At 43.8% G+C, this 18,773-nt stretch overlaps 3 protein-coding genes across 5 annotated transcripts; all 3 read right to left on the bottom strand.

The window, feature by feature from the left end:
• Positions 1-266: 266 nt before the first annotated feature.
• On the bottom strand, positions 267-2,308 carry LOC109762424 (protein neprosin-like). Its single transcript, XM_040391038.3, has 6 exons — positions 2,178-2,308; positions 1,487-1,537; positions 1,237-1,401; positions 1,064-1,117; positions 825-971; positions 267-704 (listed from the first exon to the last, which is right to left on the bottom strand). The coding sequence occupies exons 1-6, from the start codon at positions 2,274-2,276 to the stop codon at positions 351-353; spliced, it is 870 nt and encodes a 289-aa protein (XP_040246972.1). The 5' UTR covers positions 2,277-2,308; the 3' UTR covers positions 267-350.
• Positions 2,309-3,087: 779 nt separating this feature from the next.
• Positions 3,088-12,342, bottom strand: LOC109762428 (probable GTP-binding protein OBGC2). Of its 3 annotated transcripts, XM_020321279.4 has the most exons (9): positions 7,632-8,314; positions 7,434-7,525; positions 6,383-6,466; positions 5,560-5,637; positions 5,095-5,295; positions 4,879-4,986; positions 4,340-4,414; positions 4,015-4,199; positions 3,088-3,633 (listed from the first exon to the last, which is right to left on the bottom strand). In XM_020321279.4, exons 1-9 carry the CDS (start codon positions 8,266-8,268, stop codon positions 3,549-3,551), a joined length of 1,545 nt encoding a protein of 514 aa, XP_020176868.1. In that variant the 5' UTR covers positions 8,269-8,314; the 3' UTR covers positions 3,088-3,548. The 3 variants fall into 3 exon arrangements, with proteins under 3 accessions (XP_020176868.1, XP_020176869.3, XP_020176870.3); XM_020321280.3 differs by lacking the exons at positions 3,088-3,633; positions 4,015-4,199; positions 4,340-4,414; ... (4 more) ...; positions 7,434-7,525; positions 7,632-8,314 and adding exons at positions 8,687-8,986; positions 9,468-9,615; positions 10,313-10,381; positions 10,996-11,344; positions 12,086-12,342; XM_020321281.4 differs by lacking the exons at positions 3,088-3,633; positions 4,015-4,199; positions 4,340-4,414; ... (4 more) ...; positions 7,434-7,525; positions 7,632-8,314 and adding exons at positions 8,687-8,983; positions 9,468-9,615; positions 10,313-10,381; positions 10,996-11,344; positions 12,086-12,327.
• A 2,877-nt stretch (positions 12,343-15,219) lies between these two features.
• On the bottom strand, positions 15,220-17,752 carry LOC109762430 (protein RTE1-HOMOLOG). Its single transcript, XM_020321282.4, has 3 exons — positions 17,576-17,752; positions 15,920-16,197; positions 15,220-15,824 (listed from the first exon to the last, which is right to left on the bottom strand). The coding sequence occupies exons 2-3, from the start codon at positions 16,151-16,153 to the stop codon at positions 15,444-15,446; spliced, it is 615 nt and encodes a 204-aa protein (XP_020176871.1). The 5' UTR covers positions 16,154-16,197; positions 17,576-17,752; the 3' UTR covers positions 15,220-15,443.
• Positions 17,753-18,773: the final 1,021 nt, after the last annotated feature.

Here is an 18,773-nt window from a genome sequence, read left to right as displayed (position 1 = left end):
CAATATTTCGTCTGATTGAAGTGCTGACCGGTCACCTCCAAATTATAAGGCTTATGGTTTTCCTAGGCTCTTAGCGTGCCATGTGGTGGCGTCGATGCGTGGTTTTGTCGGTTGTGAAGATTGCGGCTGGATATTTAGTTAGCTTGGTTTTAAGTGTCGGTAGAAGTTGGATTATCTTTGTTGGCTTTGGTTATGTGCATAATGTATATGGTTTGAAAAGGTTCAAGATGTACCCTTAACCCATGCTTGAAACAAAAGAACACGAGTTTGAAGCCAAATCATTATTCTTAAGCGTTTACATGACTCACGGCACCACATCCATGTACTTATATGAGTAAGATCTACTTAAGCTAGCGGGAGCAACCTCCTGGACCTCCATAGGAACATTTTGCACCTTGGATAGGTGAGATAGAGTAACAACTACTCTTACTCTGTAACCTGTCTGTATTCACAGTAAAAGGTGTCATCCTGCCATCTTCCCCAATGAGTGAAATATCTGTGATTAATGCAGCTTTATCAGACGGCAAGAATCCACTACCCATTGGAGGGGATGGGATAGACGGACTCCCCCCAACAACGCTACCAATTGAAATTTGGGTCGCCTTCTTCGATAACTTGTCAAACAATTTTGCTGGGTAATAGCCCACCGGTGTTGGGGCCTTGTTGAAGCCGTAGTGTATCCACCAATTTCCCGTGGATTTTTCCTGCCATGTAATAGAAGCAATTTGAGTAATGTATGCCACAAATTCAGCAACATGTGATTAGATCATTATGATCAATATGCTTACAATTGGAAAGTATACAAGCAAGATATAGTTAATTACCCTAAACACTTTAATTGTAATCTTTTGACGTACACCATGAACATGAGAGACTGGTTGTATTGTGCCACCCGGAGCGATTTTTGACCCCTTAACAAGCTGGAAACCAGGGCAGTCCATGTCATAGCACCCTGTATGATATGTGTCTCTCTGTTTCACACAAAGTTATATGGTCACTAGATATTCTAGCTTTGTGTGCTACAGTTGAGGAACATAGTTTGAGTGAAAAGGCAGAAACATACCGTCCAACTCGTGAAGAAGTGAGTATGTGAGTCCCCATATTTTTTTGGGTCAACCTGGGAAGAAACTGAAGAGTCATTAAGAGCATTATAAATGGCATCGAGTACGTCCAAATTAATGATGGTAAGATGGCTACAATCTGTAAAAATCATAATATATGTAAATTACGACTTACTTGCCACCCGACCCAAATTGCATTCTCATCTGTCTTTGGATCACCCTCCATATTAGCAATCCAAATAGATGTTACGATATGACCAGCACTGATATTGTGTCCGTACACATCCATTGTAACAGCAAGTCCATAGTAGCTACCGGGATGTGTACTGTGTGTCGCAAACTGTAGAAGGCAAAAAGTTAAAAACTTTGAAAATGACGGTAAGAAAACATTGGCTTGTTAAAAGTTCCAGGATAGAGTGACTCACATAAACGATGTCATTGGAATTTTTTGATGGAGAAGCATGTGCATACCATGCCTGTAAGGCTTCAGAGTGAGTATGCAATTCAGATATTGCTTGTTCGGCTTTTGTTGCTTTAAAAAAACATGTGGACAACAAAATATACATTTTAAAGAAAAACTAAATATGCATAGCTTAAATAGTTATAGCGGGTGACTGAAAAACCTTCCATGCACAAAATATACATTTTAAAGGTAAAACTAAATACGCATAGCTTAAAATGAAACATGTAGAGTACAAAATATACATTTTAATGACTAGAAAACAAACTATAATGTGTAAAATCAGCCAATCATGTACCATGCATCGAATCTAAGAGGCACCAGCCCTATCCCCATGCCTTTGTGGCAATCGATCCATGCAGATTTGCCATTCATATAAAAAAACCACTCATACATAGTACAAAGATGAAAATTAGGAAATTAAAAGAAAATCCAGTTCAAATAACCCCAGCAACTCCTATACTCCAAACTCCTACACCTTCGCTATGAGAGAAATGGTTGTAGTTCATCACATAGTTGCATTTCTCTATTTTCACCTTCTTTTGGTACGGATTAATTTTTTTCTATAGAATGAACAATCCTTTCTATTTTCACTGCTATATCACCCCTTGGTTCGAACTACTAATTACTCAAATTTGTAGGAACAATACGTTTACCTTTTGGTTGGTTGGATGCAATCCACCTCCATGGATTTGGTGAGCAATGAAAACAACATATATGGCAAGAATATGTAATCCTAGATTAAGTTTAGACATGATGAGATGCAAGAGAATTACAAGGGATGAGTCCTTTATATAGATGAATTTCCGGTGGCCATTTATCAGGGAAGAGTGAGTTCCAAATCTCGCAAATAAAGTGGTACAACTTATATCTTCACATCTCTATTATTGAATAGTACATATGGACGAGATGTAAATGAAAGTTAATAAATGCGAGCATTAAAACAAAATATTTAGGAAGGCGAAAACTTTGTCTTGTTATATTACCCGGAGATCAAATAACAACAAAGGACAAGTCCGGTCTAATGTAAATGAAAAGGACGAGTCTGGTCTTCTGCTAGATATTCATTTCAGAAGATATGAAAGAACGTATCCTCTCCGATCCAAATTAATTGTCGTTGCCTTAGTACAATTTTGAAAATGTCCATGCATGTATATCTGCAGAACACGTTTACTTTCTGGTTCCATGGAAGATGTGCATCACAAATATGTACACATAAATGTATATGTGCACGCATTAGTTTTTTCAATATCTCACTGTATCTCTAGCACTGAATACATATGACAAGATGCAAATGAAAGATAATAAATATGAGCATTAAAATTATTCAAAAAAAAAAAATTGTGATATTTTTACTAAATTAGCCAAGAGGGATATTTACAAGGGATGAGTTGTTTATGTTGATCATTTTCTATTAGCAATTCATTAAAAGAAATGTGGATATCAAACAAATCTTCACAAAATGTGCACATTTTTGTTGACACTAGTTTTCAATATATAGCACAACATACATATGGATATGGACAATGTGTAAATGAAGAACAAATATGAGCATTAAGCAAACTATTTGTAAAGGCCAAAGCTTTGTCAGTTACTCAGCTATATAAGTAAAGCAGAGAGAACAATTAATCAGTCCATATAGACAATTTCTACTAGTCATTTAGTACGCAAGATATGATTCTCAAATCTTCACTAATACGTGCAGACGAATATATTCGAGTCCCCATTAGTTTTTCAATATTTCACACAACTGATTTATTTCTATCTCTGGCACTGAATACAGATGGAGGTGTAGCCTGGATATCTGCAACTGCTCGTGCTCAAGCTAACGTGGAAGACGCTGAAGCGCTCCGCGTCAGGATTTTGGACAATCAGACTGGTAGTTTTTGTCCTCCAGGAATTGCCAACGGTGTCATGAGCAAAGGACAGACTCGACTGACGCTGTTTTTGAAGAACCAGTCGATCCGTCTCGATCCTTTCCAGGTGTTGGACTGATGTTAAGGGCTCCAGCGTGCAGGCTTTCAGATTCATGGTCCTGGTAACATGTGATCGGAGCATTTTCCCAGGGCTGTCCTGATTTCCTTCAGCATCTCGTCGATCCCGATGTGCCTCCTGCAAAGGGTGGGAAAACAATGGAAATGAGATTTTACAACGGCAGAAAAGAACAGCTTCTTGCAACACCGAGGAAATTAAAGTGAGAAATGTTCAATTTGTACAACTTGAGGACAGTTGAAGCACTGTTTGAGAAAACTCGTGGTATGAACAGCAATGCAAGCACAAACTTAAGCAAATACTCCCATAATATAAGAGCGCACTAGTGTCAAAAACGCTCTTATATTATGGGACGGAGGGAGTATTAAACAGGAACAACAGATTAAGTACACTTGTAGTACGCTTGTGTCATTGTGCACAGGTTAAGCAAGTATCCAATATTATGAGCTGTTTAAGAATACAGTAAAACATGTGTTTAGTTGGTCAGGTGAGGAGACTTACAGTACGCTTGCACCGATTACAGCTTGAGGTCTTGGATAGTCCCCAAGTTCCTTATCATCGTCCTCTGACATATGGTGTCTGTTGAAATTTTCATTTAGCTTTTCTTTGCTGGTATTGCTGTCGTGGCATTCTTCACAGCCTACTGAAGATATTTCAAGTGCTAATGAAGATAACATATCTTGGGCCTATAAGGAGGGAAACAATTGTTAGGACTCCAACCAATGCCAAGAAAGATCAAACTTTCAGGAGATTGGTTGAAATAGAAAAGTAAAGGCTAAAAACTAGGGAAACCATAGTCTGATTCAAATTAAGTATGAAATTGCACCTTAGGAAGATCAATCTTGTTCAGGACCACAACATAAGGCCGCTCCAGGTATTTGGGGTTATACATCCTTAATTCCTGTACAGAGATGGTTGTTAGGTGATCATTCAACACAAAAGTTATAATACTTAAGAAACAAACATAGACATATGATTCAGTTTTTCACAAGACTTGCATTCAAAATATAAGATTTTACACTCCCTTAGCAAAGCAACTATTATCCTACAAATCCTGCCAAGTTGCCAACTGGCTAGATCCTAGCACTTAACAGCCAACAGAATTGTTGGTGCAAGTTCCGCTACTTCAATCCCTTCCCTTTAGTTCTATTGATTAAACTTCCTATATACAACTGGCAATAAGATTATGCCCCCAACACATGATAAACAAAACATGGCAAACTGTCTCACTACTGATGCTAGTGTAACAACAGCTTCCAGGTTCCAGGTTCAGGGCTATAACTATGGACGGATTATATAATGAATGTGATCGCAATTTTCAAAACAGAATATGACTTAGGAATGATGAAAGCAATTAGAAATTACATCTCTGACAATCTTATAATCGTTCACAGGGTCATCAGCAGCAGCATCAACGACGTGGACAATTACCCTCGTTCTCCTCAAATGTCTCAAGAAATTGCGACCAAGACCCTGCAGTGTAATCAAACCACATGATGAATCCACAGAGGCTAACCACGGGAAGCAACAAGACCTTATCTTCAAACAATATTGTGCAAATAACACAAAAGAAAACAGTACCTTGCCCAGATGAGCGCCCTCAATAAGACCTGGCAAATCTGCCAATGTTGCTCCAGAGGAAAACTGCATAGCCCCTAAAGTAGGATCTCCACCAAGCCGGCCAAGATTTGGCATCAATGTAGTGAATGGATAATCAGCAATGTCTGGTCTTGCAAGTGTTATAGCTGATAGAAGTGTTGATTTTCCAGCATTTGGAAGTCCCTGAAAATGCAAATGAAGACGATTAGGCCAACATTGTGATATGCCAAAGAAATAGATCTGAAGCAAGCCGTGAAAACCTGATAATCCAACATTGAACCCTAAAAGTGAAACAGAAAGGACTCCTAGCAATGCAACCCTTCTAAAGCAGAGCCATCCGATATCTCGACTCTTGGATATAGAAAATGACCTGAACACTTTTTTTCCTTAAAACGAAAAACAAAAGCAATTACACATGAGATGTACGTAGTAGTGCAACACTCTTACCACAAGGCCAACATCTGCAACCACCCTTAAGATTAACTCCAAGCTTATTTCCTCACCAGGCTGGCCATGAGTTAATATCTACAGAAAAAAGAGATGATACAAAATCACCAAAAAAATGGAGGTGAAAATGGAGAATGGTAGCCACCAAATAAAGATGTCATTATTTGAAATCTTTGGATAATCCTACACCATACTGATAGAAGTACAGAGCCAAACAACAATGAAGCAGCAAATGAAGATGTCGTTATTTGAAATCTTTGGATAATCCTACACCATACTGATAGAAGTATAGAATCAAACAACAATGAATATCACATGTTCAGTGGTTCAAGAGTCCGCACGTACTCATTGGCATTAGTGGCTGAGCATCTGTTGTTTGTCGCTCATTACCAATTTGCGATAGGCAGAACAACAAGTGGATACATGCAAACAGCTAGAGTATTGCTGGACGTGTGTGAACTTCGAGTGAAGGCAGAGAACTAGATTACACTATGCTCTCTGATGCACAAGTTTGTTCGTGTGGTATTATTATCTATCTGGAACTAGTGTAGCCAGTGGGTATGTATAATTACTACTTAAGTTTGGGCGTGTAATTACTAATTAAGTTTGTTCCTACCTTTTCAATACAATGAGCCACAAAGCTTTTGCATTTTCTCAAAAATAAAAATAAACACTTAACAAGCAGTGCATTATAAGAAACACAGAGCATTTATTCCAATCAATCCTTCCCCTATTTAACAACCCCAATAAGACAACTTATTAGTAAAAACAGCATCGAATCTATACCATCAAATCCAGGATTATTTCATAGGTAACAACTTACCTTATCAGTAACATCACGCATGACATTAGGCGATAAAGCCATGGCTTTCCCTCTTTTGTAATCGGGCGCATCGATCAAGCTAATCTGCAAAAGGGAAGTAAATATGTAAAACCGTAATAATATTCGCAAGCATATGTATCATACCAAATGAAAAAGAATATCAGAAAACAATGAAAAGTGTCCACTACACTGTTTTACATGAGGTAATCACATACTCAATCATACTGGAATCTGTATTCAGAGGAATAGGCATGGTTATCGTCATCTCAACTAGTCACAGTGACGGATATTTGCAATTGTCTCCATACCCACCTGGTCATATACAAACTCAGATTTTTCTCCCGGAGCAGCGGCCCTTTAGGACAATTGGGCCAGGAATTTTAACGTGCAGTGGAGGTCGTAAGAAACAGCAGATCCGACGGTCAGAAATGCCTCAATCACTAAAACGGATGGCCAAAAATGAAGGAGGTGTGCGAGGGCTGGGATTAGGCTCAATTTACTGTCCTAAATGCCATCCATTGGTAACACAATCTTACCCGGTAACAATCTACTCCCTCCGTCCCAAAATAAGTGTCTTGAGCTTAGTACAAATTTGTACTAGAGCTAGTACAAAGTTGAGACACTTATTTTGGGACGGAGGGAGTAGTAGTTATAGACACTGATACAGCCCCCAGAATGCACTTTGGGTATAATATCGGATACAGGTTTTCAGGGGAAGAATGATTCAATTTAAATGGGTTGAAACTACACAAATGCGTCTTGACATGTTAAAATCGGTTAACCATGATACTTAGCAAGCAGTTTACACAGTTTTCCTGCAAGTGCCATAAACCAGAGCATCATGGTGAAATGGTTACTAAGCTCTATAGTATTTGTGCTGTCCATAATAAGGAATAACTTTGGTCTGCTTATTGCTAAAGCAAAACCCATGGCTCCTGGCATAGTTGTCTAAATGTTTGCTAAGTGTCGTACGCATTTGGAGATAGAAATTCAGAACCCCTCTGTTTTAACATTATAACACGACAATACAGCATAACATCTACCAACTCACCCCGCCCTGTCCACCCCTAGCGACGAGCACCTCATCACCAGGATGGGCCAAATCAGCAAGAACAGACCCCTTCTTGCGCCTCACGACGGTGCCTGCAATCCAACGAGCAGGCAAGGCATCATCAGAGTCAAACGGCTAACGTCACAGAGCCACAGAGCAAAAAAGATGCTCCGCGTTCACAGCACCAGGCCTACAAACCTACAGGCACGGGTATCCTGAGCGTCTCCCCGGCGAAGCCGTTGTGCATCCGGGAGCTGAGGGTGCCGGTGGCCCCCACGTTGCCGCCCCTCTTGGCGCAGTGCCGGACCTTGGCGTGGAACCCCAGCAGCGACTCCTCCGCCTCGTCGGCGTACAGCACCACGTCGCCGCCGTGCCCGCCAACGGGCAGCGACACCGACCCGTCGTAGTTCCGCTTGAACGACACCTTCTTCCCGCTGCCCTTCTTGGCCTTGCCCTTGTCGGCGGCTCTGCCGCCGCCGCGGGTCTTGGCGGGGGCCGAGTCCGCGGAGGGACCCGGCGGCATGTTCAGGACGGCGCCGTGGCCGCCGTCGCCCGCGCGCACGCTGACGACCGCGTGGTCGAAATACTTGTGCGCCTCCTTGGCCAGCGCCTGCGGCGGCGGGCCCGCGCCCGCGCTCGGGGGAGCCTTGGCCCTGGCCGCCGCTGACGCCGCCCGGCACGCCACCGCGATGGGCCTGCGCCTCCTGCTCGCCGCGGCGTGCAGGGCATCCGCGAGGAGGTCCGGCTGGAGAAGCGGGTGGTGGTGCGCGCCGCCGGAGAAGACGGCGCGGCGGTGGTGGCTCGCCGCGTGGGAGGGGAGGAGAAGCGTCGCCATTGCTGTGCTGCTGCTGCCACTGGTGGTGGTGTCAGTCAGTGCAGCGCCGGGAGTTGGGGATAAGCCGCGGGGTTTAGTTATGGGCCGGTGATGAGGCGTGGCCCGTGGGCTCGGCCCATAATGGTCGCTCGTACTGGGCCAACTTGCCACGCCTCCAGCTCGACGTCCGGGCTTTAGTTTGGTCCTTTTTCTTGCTCAACCGAGAGATAGTAATAGTTTGAGCTTTTTTTTTCTCAAAAAGAAAATAGTTTGAGCTTTTTGTTCCCTAAAAAAAGATTGAGCTTTTTGTTCCCTAAAAAAAGATTGAGCTTTTTGTTCCCTAAAAAAAGATTGAGCTTTTTAAAAAAACTTTTTCTAGTAAAAGGGAATTCACTTGATATCCTTTCTTCCCTCAAAAAAAGAAAAAAATGGTATCCTGTTTTTCTAGTCAATGAAGAAAGGACTTTAAGCTCACTCACCATTGTCCAAGTCAACACAAAGGGGGGACGGAAAAAAGAAGAGAGAAAAATGACTCCCTCTAACTGGTAGGTCCACATGGATATGCAAAGTCGCAAACTGGCCGATTGCCAGACTCTAGAAGACACTCTCAATACAGGTTCGTTCTACATCAAACTGGAAACAGCAATGTACATCCACCGCAACACATGCGTGAAGAGATGGAGGACTTCCGCCCAGATCGCCTTCGCCTTCACCGCCGTCGCCGCTTCGACTGCACCTGCTGAATGTAGGGCAGAGATGAATTAGTCGCAACTCATATAGTGGGCGCGTCGACAGAAATAGCATGCAGTATCAATTATGTCAAGTTCCGATGTCGTTCTATATTATAATTCATGTGTTTCTATCCTTGCACTTCCATTTGTTGCACCCCAAACTCCCAATGGCCAATGCCCCCTGGTTTTAAGCAGTTATTATTTCTAAAAAGGACAGACTGCGTCAAACCCCAAGACCTCTTGCCACAAGCGGGGAGTACTTCACCACCGCGCCAGGCCTGTCCTTCACATGACAGCTATCTTAAAAATAAAGAAAATACTACCAAGACAGCTAACGATGGTATAATTGCACATTGTTAGGAAATGCAAGATCATCTATGCCAAATTCCACTAAATTAGAAGATTCCTTGAACCGCTAGTTTTGCTAGTGATACAAATTAAGAACCGACGCAACAACAATTTAATCAATCAAAGCATCAAATTACTTACCTTCTCATCTGATTCACCAGTAGATTCATGGGAATTTTCGTTCTTGACTCCATTTCCATTTCCATTTTCAGCAACACAACCTTCGCATGTAAAATTCTCAAGTTTCTTTGCTTCTTTGATGGTCTTTCCAATACAAGCAGGGTGAAACCTGGGAGGGGACAATGTTTCAGGACATCAACAAGATATTCTGAAACTGCTGTTAAAAGATACTAGTTTGCCAAAATGGTCAAAAAGCTGAAAGTACTACAGAGCGGCTGATACATGAAAATGGATGATGTGTGTGAAGAAAGGAAAGACTTTATAATGTTCTCAACTCACTATCTTATTGGAATTAATAAATATCATTAAGCAATGGTCACTTAATATTCTGTGAAAAGGAGTAATCAATTTTTTACTTGCAGAAACTAAATGCATGTGAAGACTGCACAATCTATGATTCTACGAAAAGGTCAAGAACTCAAAAGCGCAACTCTCTCAGGTGGATATCACAAAAAATGGAATCGCTATCTATTTCGATCAAAAAGCCAGGAATTAGACTATGCAACACTACAGCCCAAAATGAACTATTAGTACTCAATTTTTCTCTGATGTTCAGTATCAGACAATCAAATTGCAGCAACCAGTGGCAGATTAACATTTTGGCCTGCTAAGAGCCTTTTTGATCGGCTGCGTAGTTTGCCCCTGTGAAATTTAGTTGCTTCACTGCTAGTGAGGAAAATGCTTTTACGAGCGTAATAGGATGCTCAACATCCTGGCTCCATTGAATGACGCAAATGCAAGACAGTCTCCATGTTGCTACCATTCTGATATAGAGAAACTAAACGAATGCATCAACTGAAACTTACCAATCAGAGCATTCCTCACACTGGATCATAAGATCATCAGGGTTGTATGGCATCTCACACTTACAAAACCTGTTATATTGTTAGAAGAAGAGATGGAAAGTCAGTTAATTATTTCGAATAGAAAACTAAACATGTGGTGTCTGTCATAAAAGGGAGATACGGTGTATCCCGATAGGTAATATGTGTGTTAATCAAAGAGCGCTACAGGAGAGCAAAGATATAGTTTGGCCAAAATCTGCAAGATAGGTCTTACAAAGGCTCCCCTGACTCAAGACTTTGCGGTAACAGTACTGGTAAACAATGTACCTAGTTGAATCTGGCACAACAGAACATAGCCAAAACATAGTGAATTATATGTCCCGAAAGGAGTACTAGGGTTACAGTAGAGAGTATCTCTTATAAACCCATCTCTCATGGTAACAAGAGAACAAGTTATAAATTATCGACCATGGGAACACAAAGCCAGAGGTTTTGGAGAGAGAAAAAAAATCATAGGTTAGGGTCATGGAGGAAACCATAAGAAAGTAAGAAACAATGGCTCACTCAACACCATGAAATGCAATGCACACTTTGTTCAACTGCCTTCAGCATCAAACTAATTGTCTAAAGATGCTAGCAAAATAATGAAATTATGAAGTTGTAAGGTATGCCATAGAAAACCAGAGGTTCGTTTAAATTCTTACACAGCAATGCGATCAGGCACAAAGCTGCCTGTGATTGACTTGTACTCGAAGCGGCAAAAATAGTCCTCAGGATTGACAGCAGAAAGCTTGGTGTAGTCCCGGAAGCTGTAAACGTTGCACTTGCACTCTATGGTGTCAGCACTCTGCACATCTTGGTGGTCAGAGAGGAACACCTCCTTTTCGCCATGGAATGGCCTGCGCCCACCAATAGACTCCTCTGGTCGGTAGTACCAGCGCACTTTAACCTTGACATTTGCGCCCCGAGGTCCTGCTGCCTCGATTTCCTCAATCTTGGCCACATACGGAGGCTTTGATGTGTCGGGCGCCTTCATCAGCACAGAGTCCCCAGCTGAAACAAAACACACCATGGACTTAAATGCTAAGCTAAAACTGGAAAGTAGTAGTAACAAGACTAGGATAGCGATGTTTAATTGCCCCAGGACTGATATGGCAGAAGGTTATCACACTTTACGGCGAACTATTGCCGCCGACATCCTGAACTGAGGAATTTCAGCACAAGAAATGCAAGTTGTGCAGCCTAAGATCAGCCTCCACATAACCTCCCATCATAATCCCTTTTGGCTCGGTTAGCAAAAGGACTTACATTGTACCCAAAGATAAGCTTTTAGGGTTTCGGCCGACAGAGCTACTCTTAAGTCCTCAGCTCCATGTGCATACTCGGGAGTGAGTGTTAATCCGACTGATACAAAGAAGACACTAATTAACCCTGCTAAAGCCCAAATCCAGCTTAACCCCAGTTCTTGACTGACAGTGTCTTCCCCGAATGCTCAAGGGTAAGTAGATTAAGAAACCAAAGCGGTAGAACTAAGAGCACTCCAGGATTTACAGCATACTAGGACCATTTCAGGACGTACGGCTTGCTAACGCCAGATTTTTCTTTAGGGGGCGCGAGTGCAGATTCTACATCTGGAATGACCCCGGCCCCCCAAACCCGTCGAAATCAGAGAAATCCCGCCCGGGCACCCGAAAATCCGCCGAAAAAATCTCGGAAACAAACTAGACCGGGCTGGACTAGAATCAAGAACAGAGAAATCGGGGGCGAGAGGGAGAAGGGGGGGGGAGGGCTCACGGCGGATGACGCCGTCGGATCCCTTGATGGTGTAGGACTCCAGGATCCGCCTGGGCGTCCGCGGCGTCTTCCCCGGCGTCTTTGACATGGGCGGCGGCGGCGGATTGGGGGGCGGCGGCGCGGCTCCGACGAGGGGAGGGGATGGGATGGGAATGGGAATGAGCGAGCTCTCTCTCTTTTTTTTCTCTCTCGACCCTGCACGAGCCCGACGAGCCCCCTTTATTTTCTCTCTCGCTCGGTGTGACTGTGCGCGTGTGTGTCTCTCGCTCTCGTCCTCTTTCGGTCTCCCTGGACTCCAACAGGGCTCCACCACGCGTCGCGGCCGGCCACCGGCGCCGCGCGGGCGGCTCCTCCGCCGTCCGATCCGGGGGGTGGGCCCCCCATTATCGCCATCGGACGGCGGTCAGTGGTCGATGGTGACCTGCTGGGAATGCAGACGTCGCACACCAAGAAACCGGTCGTTTCTTCGGGTGCCGAGAATACAAAAAAGTTTGAAATCAAATACTCCCTCTGTAAACAAATATAAAATCGTTTAGATCACTAAACGGTCTATTTCATTTGAATAAAACGGAACGTCCAACTTTTGAACGGATATATTTCACCGTGAATTCGGTTTTCTCTGGTTTGGGCAAACTTCCTGCGTTCCGAACAGGGCCTTTAGCGATGGATATGACGCATTTTTAGTAGAGGCGTATGAAGATAATATAAGACAAATAATTTGGGCTGGAGATAATATATGCAAGTTGGCTGAATTTGCAATTTGGCTAAGTTGATTATGTGTGTGTGGGTGGGTTGGGGGGGGGGGGGCGGTTTGAGGACGAATGCTGGAAGAGAAAGATAGACCGTTGAATATTAATCTAACTAGCGCGTTGCTGCGGGATTGGTTGGAATATATTTTTTATGATGTTTTAGTGGAAATTAAAATAGATATAATATATTGTATTTGATTACAATATAGTTGTAAACATATATAGAACATAAGTTTGTATTTTTCATGCATGTTAAGAGAGAGATTTTTTTGCGGGAGGAAAAAACTTTCATTACTCAAGGAGGCCTCTCGGCCTTAACCAAGTTTACAAGAAAGTCCGATCCTCCTGTGAACCAGACTGCTGTACGTGGGGTGCTACGGCCATACGCGGCCAACTCATGACTCGCGGTATTCTGCCAATGGCTACACTGCACGAATACAAGCTCTCTAGCATGACGGCGTGCTAAACTGCTAATCTCTTCGACGAGAGAGCGGTGTTGTGACCTGTTTGTCGTTGGTGCTTTGAGCATCACCACCGCCTCCACGCTATCTAACTCCACAATGATAGGCATCATGGTCCTGTGTAGAGCAAGGTCTATGCCTTCTCTACAAGCTGAGAGCTCCGCCTCCAGCACGCTATCACATGTGCGGATTTATCTGCATGCGCTGAAGATGATATCTCCTCTGTCATCTCGAAGGATCATACCTCCGCCCGCTGCTCTTTGTGGCTGCAACAAAACTGCCATCCGTGTTAAGCTTGACCCATCCCGCGCGAGGGGGGATCCAGCGTGCCCGCACCCTATCCATCCTGCTGGGTTCCGCATGCTGCGGGGTGGCGCATACAACCATCTTCCCGTTCTCCATGTTAGGCGTCGGGTGTTGCTGAATACATAACAGGGAATTAATGAACCCCTGTAAGAACCGACGAGAGGCCTCGGCAGGGGGGGGGGTTGTCATGGGTAATCTCATTACGAACATGCCACACTCTCCACATGATCATGAGTACCACCAGCCTCGTCGTCTTATCCAGGGGTTCCAACAGAGCGAGTGGCCCCGTGTCACGGATAGTGTCCACCTTGGGGATGTTCCAGTCCAACGCCATGATTCTCCAAAGCTCCCTTGCCAGTGGGCACCTGCATAGCATGTGGAATCCATCCTCGCGTTCATCACCACACAGGGGGCATAGTTGTAAATATATATAGAACATAAGTTTGTATTTTTCATGCATGTTAAGAGAGAGACATTTAGTGTGATTGACGAGGTGGCTTGTGTGCATGTAGAGAGAATCGAGATTTTTTGATAAAATGTGGATTTTATTTACTCAAAATGAGCATCAAGTGAATACAAACATAATGAGCACACACCCGACCTCTGCTTACTTAGGATGCACACACATAAAATACGTCGGCAAAGAGCAAAGTCATACAGGACCAAAACTATGCCTAAGCGAGAGAAGAAGAAAAATAAAGCGATCAAAACAACAATCACCAAACTACTACAGCGATCATATCTGCACCAACAATCTCTTGACACCACAAGGACCACAAGGTTCCTCAACATCAACGCCGGTTCTTCATCAGTAACACCTTCAGGAAGTAAACAATTCATCATTACTGGATTCAACCATCACGGGCCAAATTCTAGATTTTCGCCCTGAAGAACAAGTCCGAGCATATCCGAACAATGCCTTCAACAAGGTAATGACGCACAAACCTCATCATTGCCAGGTAGAATCAACTCAGGACATACCTAGGGTTTTCACCCGGAGCTCAAGACAGGGTACTCGAGAAGTACCACATCGAAGTCAACATGTGTTGTCGCCACCACTTTTTCACGATCCCAGCAGTTACATGCGCTAGGCTAGAAATCCCACCATCGTCACTGCACAATCATTCCTCCTATGTCAAGCCGCCGTCCATGGATTACATTCGTCTGCAGAAGGCAAACTGACTGGAGCGAGAACCACCAAAATCCATAAAAGCATGGATTGCATTTGCGTGAAGTAAATAAAAACGGAGGGAGTATAAATATAATAAGACGTTTTACAGACTTGAAGAACAGCAGGAGTACTTGCTTATAAATTTAAGCAAGACAAAAAGACCATTCCCGCTCATTGTGGGACGGAGGGAGTACTTGCTTATTATAAAAAACAGTTTTGCTAAAGCACATCTAGATGTGCCATAAGTATTGCACATCTAAGTTCTATGTCATTGATCTTACGTTGAGATTCGTGTGGATGTTTTCATTTTCTTTTTTCTTTTCCTCTTTTATGCTTGATTCACTCACTTAGATGTGCAAAAACTAGAGCACATCTAGATGTGCCTTAGACACATCCTATAAAAAAGCACACGCCGCACCTGATATGTTCCTCACACCACCGACAATCTGGAAACAACATTAATTACATTAATCCTGATTTGGAAACAACATCAATTACATTAATTGCAATTAATCTTGGAATCAACATTAATTGCAGCACGATTACTGTTAGATGTACTACAAGGTTATGAGAAGATGCACAAGTTAAAAGACAAGGTTACAAGAAGGCACAAGGAATCACAAGCAGACCCCCCAAGTCCGCAATCCAAACTCAAGCCCGGTGTGCTGCAGCTACAGCTCCACAAGGCCCTTGATGCAGTAGGTGCCCACGAGGAACCACCCGGTCATGACGGCTGCGAAGGCGAGGAGACCGAGCAAGAACGTCGTGCCGCCGAGGAGAACCCCAAGGGTGAGCACCACAATGAATGGCGCCAGGGTCTTCACCGCGGCCCCCGCACTCACCCAGCGGCCCCGAAGGAACATCACCGCGGCCAGGCTCACCACGTTCCACTTGTCGTGGCCGGCGTAGAAGAGCCGGTTCAGGTTGTTGGCGACGAAGGAGTGGCAGTTGCAGGTGAACAGGTTGTAGTTCCTGTTCTGAAACTCCTGCACGCCTTTCCTTAGAGCACCATCCCATGTCGTCTCTGCGCCGGTGTCGAGAAGTTTATAGCACTGCGTGTGACAAGAGATTAACGGCTCGTGAGTAATAGTATGATTTGAGATTTGAATGCTGCGTAATATTAGTATATAAACCACAAAGTACAGACCTCATCACCATTTAATTGAATGTAACGTGTAACAGCTCCAAAGGCAAAGTTGTCAACTGACACGAAATTTGGACCGGCAAAGTCCAAGATTACACCATCTTCTCTGCAAATGCCAATGTGACCGATAAATGGCACCAGCCATGTGATGAAGGGTATGGGAGTCCACACTATGCAACAAGGAAACCGAGCTCTTCTTGGGTCGATTGGACTAAGCTGGCTTCTTTCAGCTTCCATCAGCTCACTCTAGTTGAAGCTGCTGATCCAGATGCAAGGGAGAACTGCTCCAGAGGAATGTTGCAGAAAAAATAGCATCAGAAGAAGAATGCACATTCGTGCTGTCAGGAAAACAAGAATAACACATGAAATGGATGCCAAGTACTTGACATTTATAATGGCCTGCACATGCAAAATTGAAGAAGTTCTACTCAACAAGGAGCATAAAACAAGTGCAAGAACTTAAATCCACAAGCAGCATTTAGGCAGGCAGATGTTCTTATGTTGAGAAATAAATCTACCTTTGTATTTTAATGGTCAAATGTTGTCTCAAATGAACCATAAGAATAATAGCACCTTTAGACCAAATGGTTACTGCAAGTGTGATGTACCAATATAAAATAGAAGGGAATACTTAAGATGCTGAAATAATAACACAAACAGCATGAACACAGCAAAGTTGCAGTAAATCTATTCTACTCTAGATATCTATCAAGTTGAGGAGAACTGCCAAGCAAATGCGGACTAACTTGATTGCTGCTACTGACAGGCTGGTGCCAGAAATGCAACTAAATCACATAAGGAAATTACCATACTATTTCCTATCTCTATGCAGTGTAAGACAAAAGGATGCTCCTGTTTTCTGAAGAAGCGCGAGTTCAGTCATAATGTTTCTCCCTGCATTGTCATCCCAAAGTGATTTCTACAATCCTCTGTATGATTGAACCAAATTTTATCACAGTAATATGGTCAGATATTCTGTGTAATTCTCTAATTAGACTTTTTAACACACTTGTTTTTGTCAAGATTACTATAACAGTCAATCACTCAAGAAATCATATTAGGCCTTAAATCATGTCATTTTGCACACGGATCCACCTAGGTGATCCCTCAGGAAGCTTTCTTCCACATATCTAATCTACTCTCTCTCTCTTTTTGCGGGTGTATCTAATCTACTCTAATATTTGGAATCAACGAAGCGGGAAACCCACTGTGGTTAAGGAGATTTAACATGATTGGGAGGCACATTCTAGAAAAACCAGCATAGATCAACACAATTTCTATCCGATTTAAATGCCAATTCTGCTCCCGCACATCCAGTCCCACAGGAGACGGGACACAGGATAAATGCCTATTCGCCAAATCCAAGACCAACAAAGGACCTGGACCATTGGCTGTTTCACCGATCCAAGAGAACCAAGGAAACCCCAAATCCCCTAACTGGACCAGTACATTCGAGACAGCCAACAACATCTCCGATACGGAGCTTACTGGGATTCAGGAAAAACTGGAGGAAATCATTATTACGAAGCCTAATTGGGGGGGGGGGGGGGGGGGGGGGTCATAGATAGGGTTCGTCCGTCCGGTTCACGCTGGAAAAGCACACGAGCAGAAAAGGTAGGTATGATTCCGGTTCCGCTATCTTCTGCCGATTGGACTTACCGAGAGAGGAAGTCCTCGCGGAGATCGACCTGACGCCTTCTCCTCGGCGAGGACAGGCGGCGGCGGCGGCGACGGGGCCTGCTAGTGCTAGGAGATGCAGCGCTCGGGGTTGGGGAGAGCTCGTGCTTGGAGATGGGTGCGGTGGGGAAAATAACCTGTGATACGAGCCATGGCATGCTACCGTGCTCCTAGACAATGTGGTGCGTCCGATGTGTGGAAGCCATAAGGATCAAACCAACCTGTTTAGATGGTTAGAGGGACTGTTGTATCCCGAGCCCACTAGAGTTCAAGTCCTGATACTAGCATTTATTCCTGGATTTATTTCAGGATTTTCGGCGATGCGCATTCAGTGATGCTCATAGGGTAGGGTGTGTGCGCGTTCATAGGGGTGATGCGCGTGAATATGAGCGCTTGCGTCTGTACTGTGTTAAAAAAAACTCACTTGTCTATTACATCTAAAAAAACACTTGTCTATTAGTTTGTCAAAAAAAAGTTTCCAAAAAAAAAACTCACTTGCAAACTGCGACCGTGGTTTCAGCTCGCCGCAGCGACCATCGCTACTCGCCGGGGTTTGTCCAGCAAGCTGCGGTCACCGTTGCAGCATCCTATGGTCTGTTTTCCTTTTCCAGCTCATCGCACCGTCGTTACAACTCACCGCTGCCATGGTCGCAGATATGGAGAGAAGGGTAAGAGGGCAGATGGGGAGTAACAGGTATGTGTTCAGACGGGAGGGTGTTCTCAAATAAACAAGAGATGAAAGAAAAGGGAGAGATGAGAATGTAAGGCCGAGAATAGAGATAAAGGAGAGGGTGAAGTAAAAAAAGTGGTCGCTGGGACCCACCAGTCGTGCAACACGTGCCAGAGAGGTTTCATGAAACGTGGGCAAAGGGAGGAGCATTCGATCGCCCACAATCCAACGAGTTGCAAGCAACCAGCGCTGCGCTCAGCCGGTCGCCCTGCTGTGAGGATTTACCCACTAACATCTAAGAATGCACAATACAATGTTGCTCATACATGTATGATGGACAGTCCAGATGAAACATTGTTTATGATCTAGGTTAATTTTGCCTGGAGCTTTGTTAGTTTCTTTTTGTTAGCTTCAGTGAAAGACATTTGAGGTAGCAAAAGGTGATTGTATATTGTTAGATAATGATGTATGGGTTAATTACCACATGCAGGTAGTAATTATATTTGTTTC

Source organism: Aegilops tauschii, chromosome 5 (assembly GCF_002575655.3).
Source record: "Aegilops tauschii subsp. strangulata cultivar AL8/78 chromosome 5, Aet v6.0, whole genome shotgun sequence".
NCBI classification, from domain to species: domain Eukaryota; kingdom Viridiplantae; phylum Streptophyta; class Magnoliopsida; order Poales; family Poaceae; genus Aegilops; species Aegilops tauschii.
This window is presented reverse-complemented; position numbering and strand designations above follow the sequence as displayed.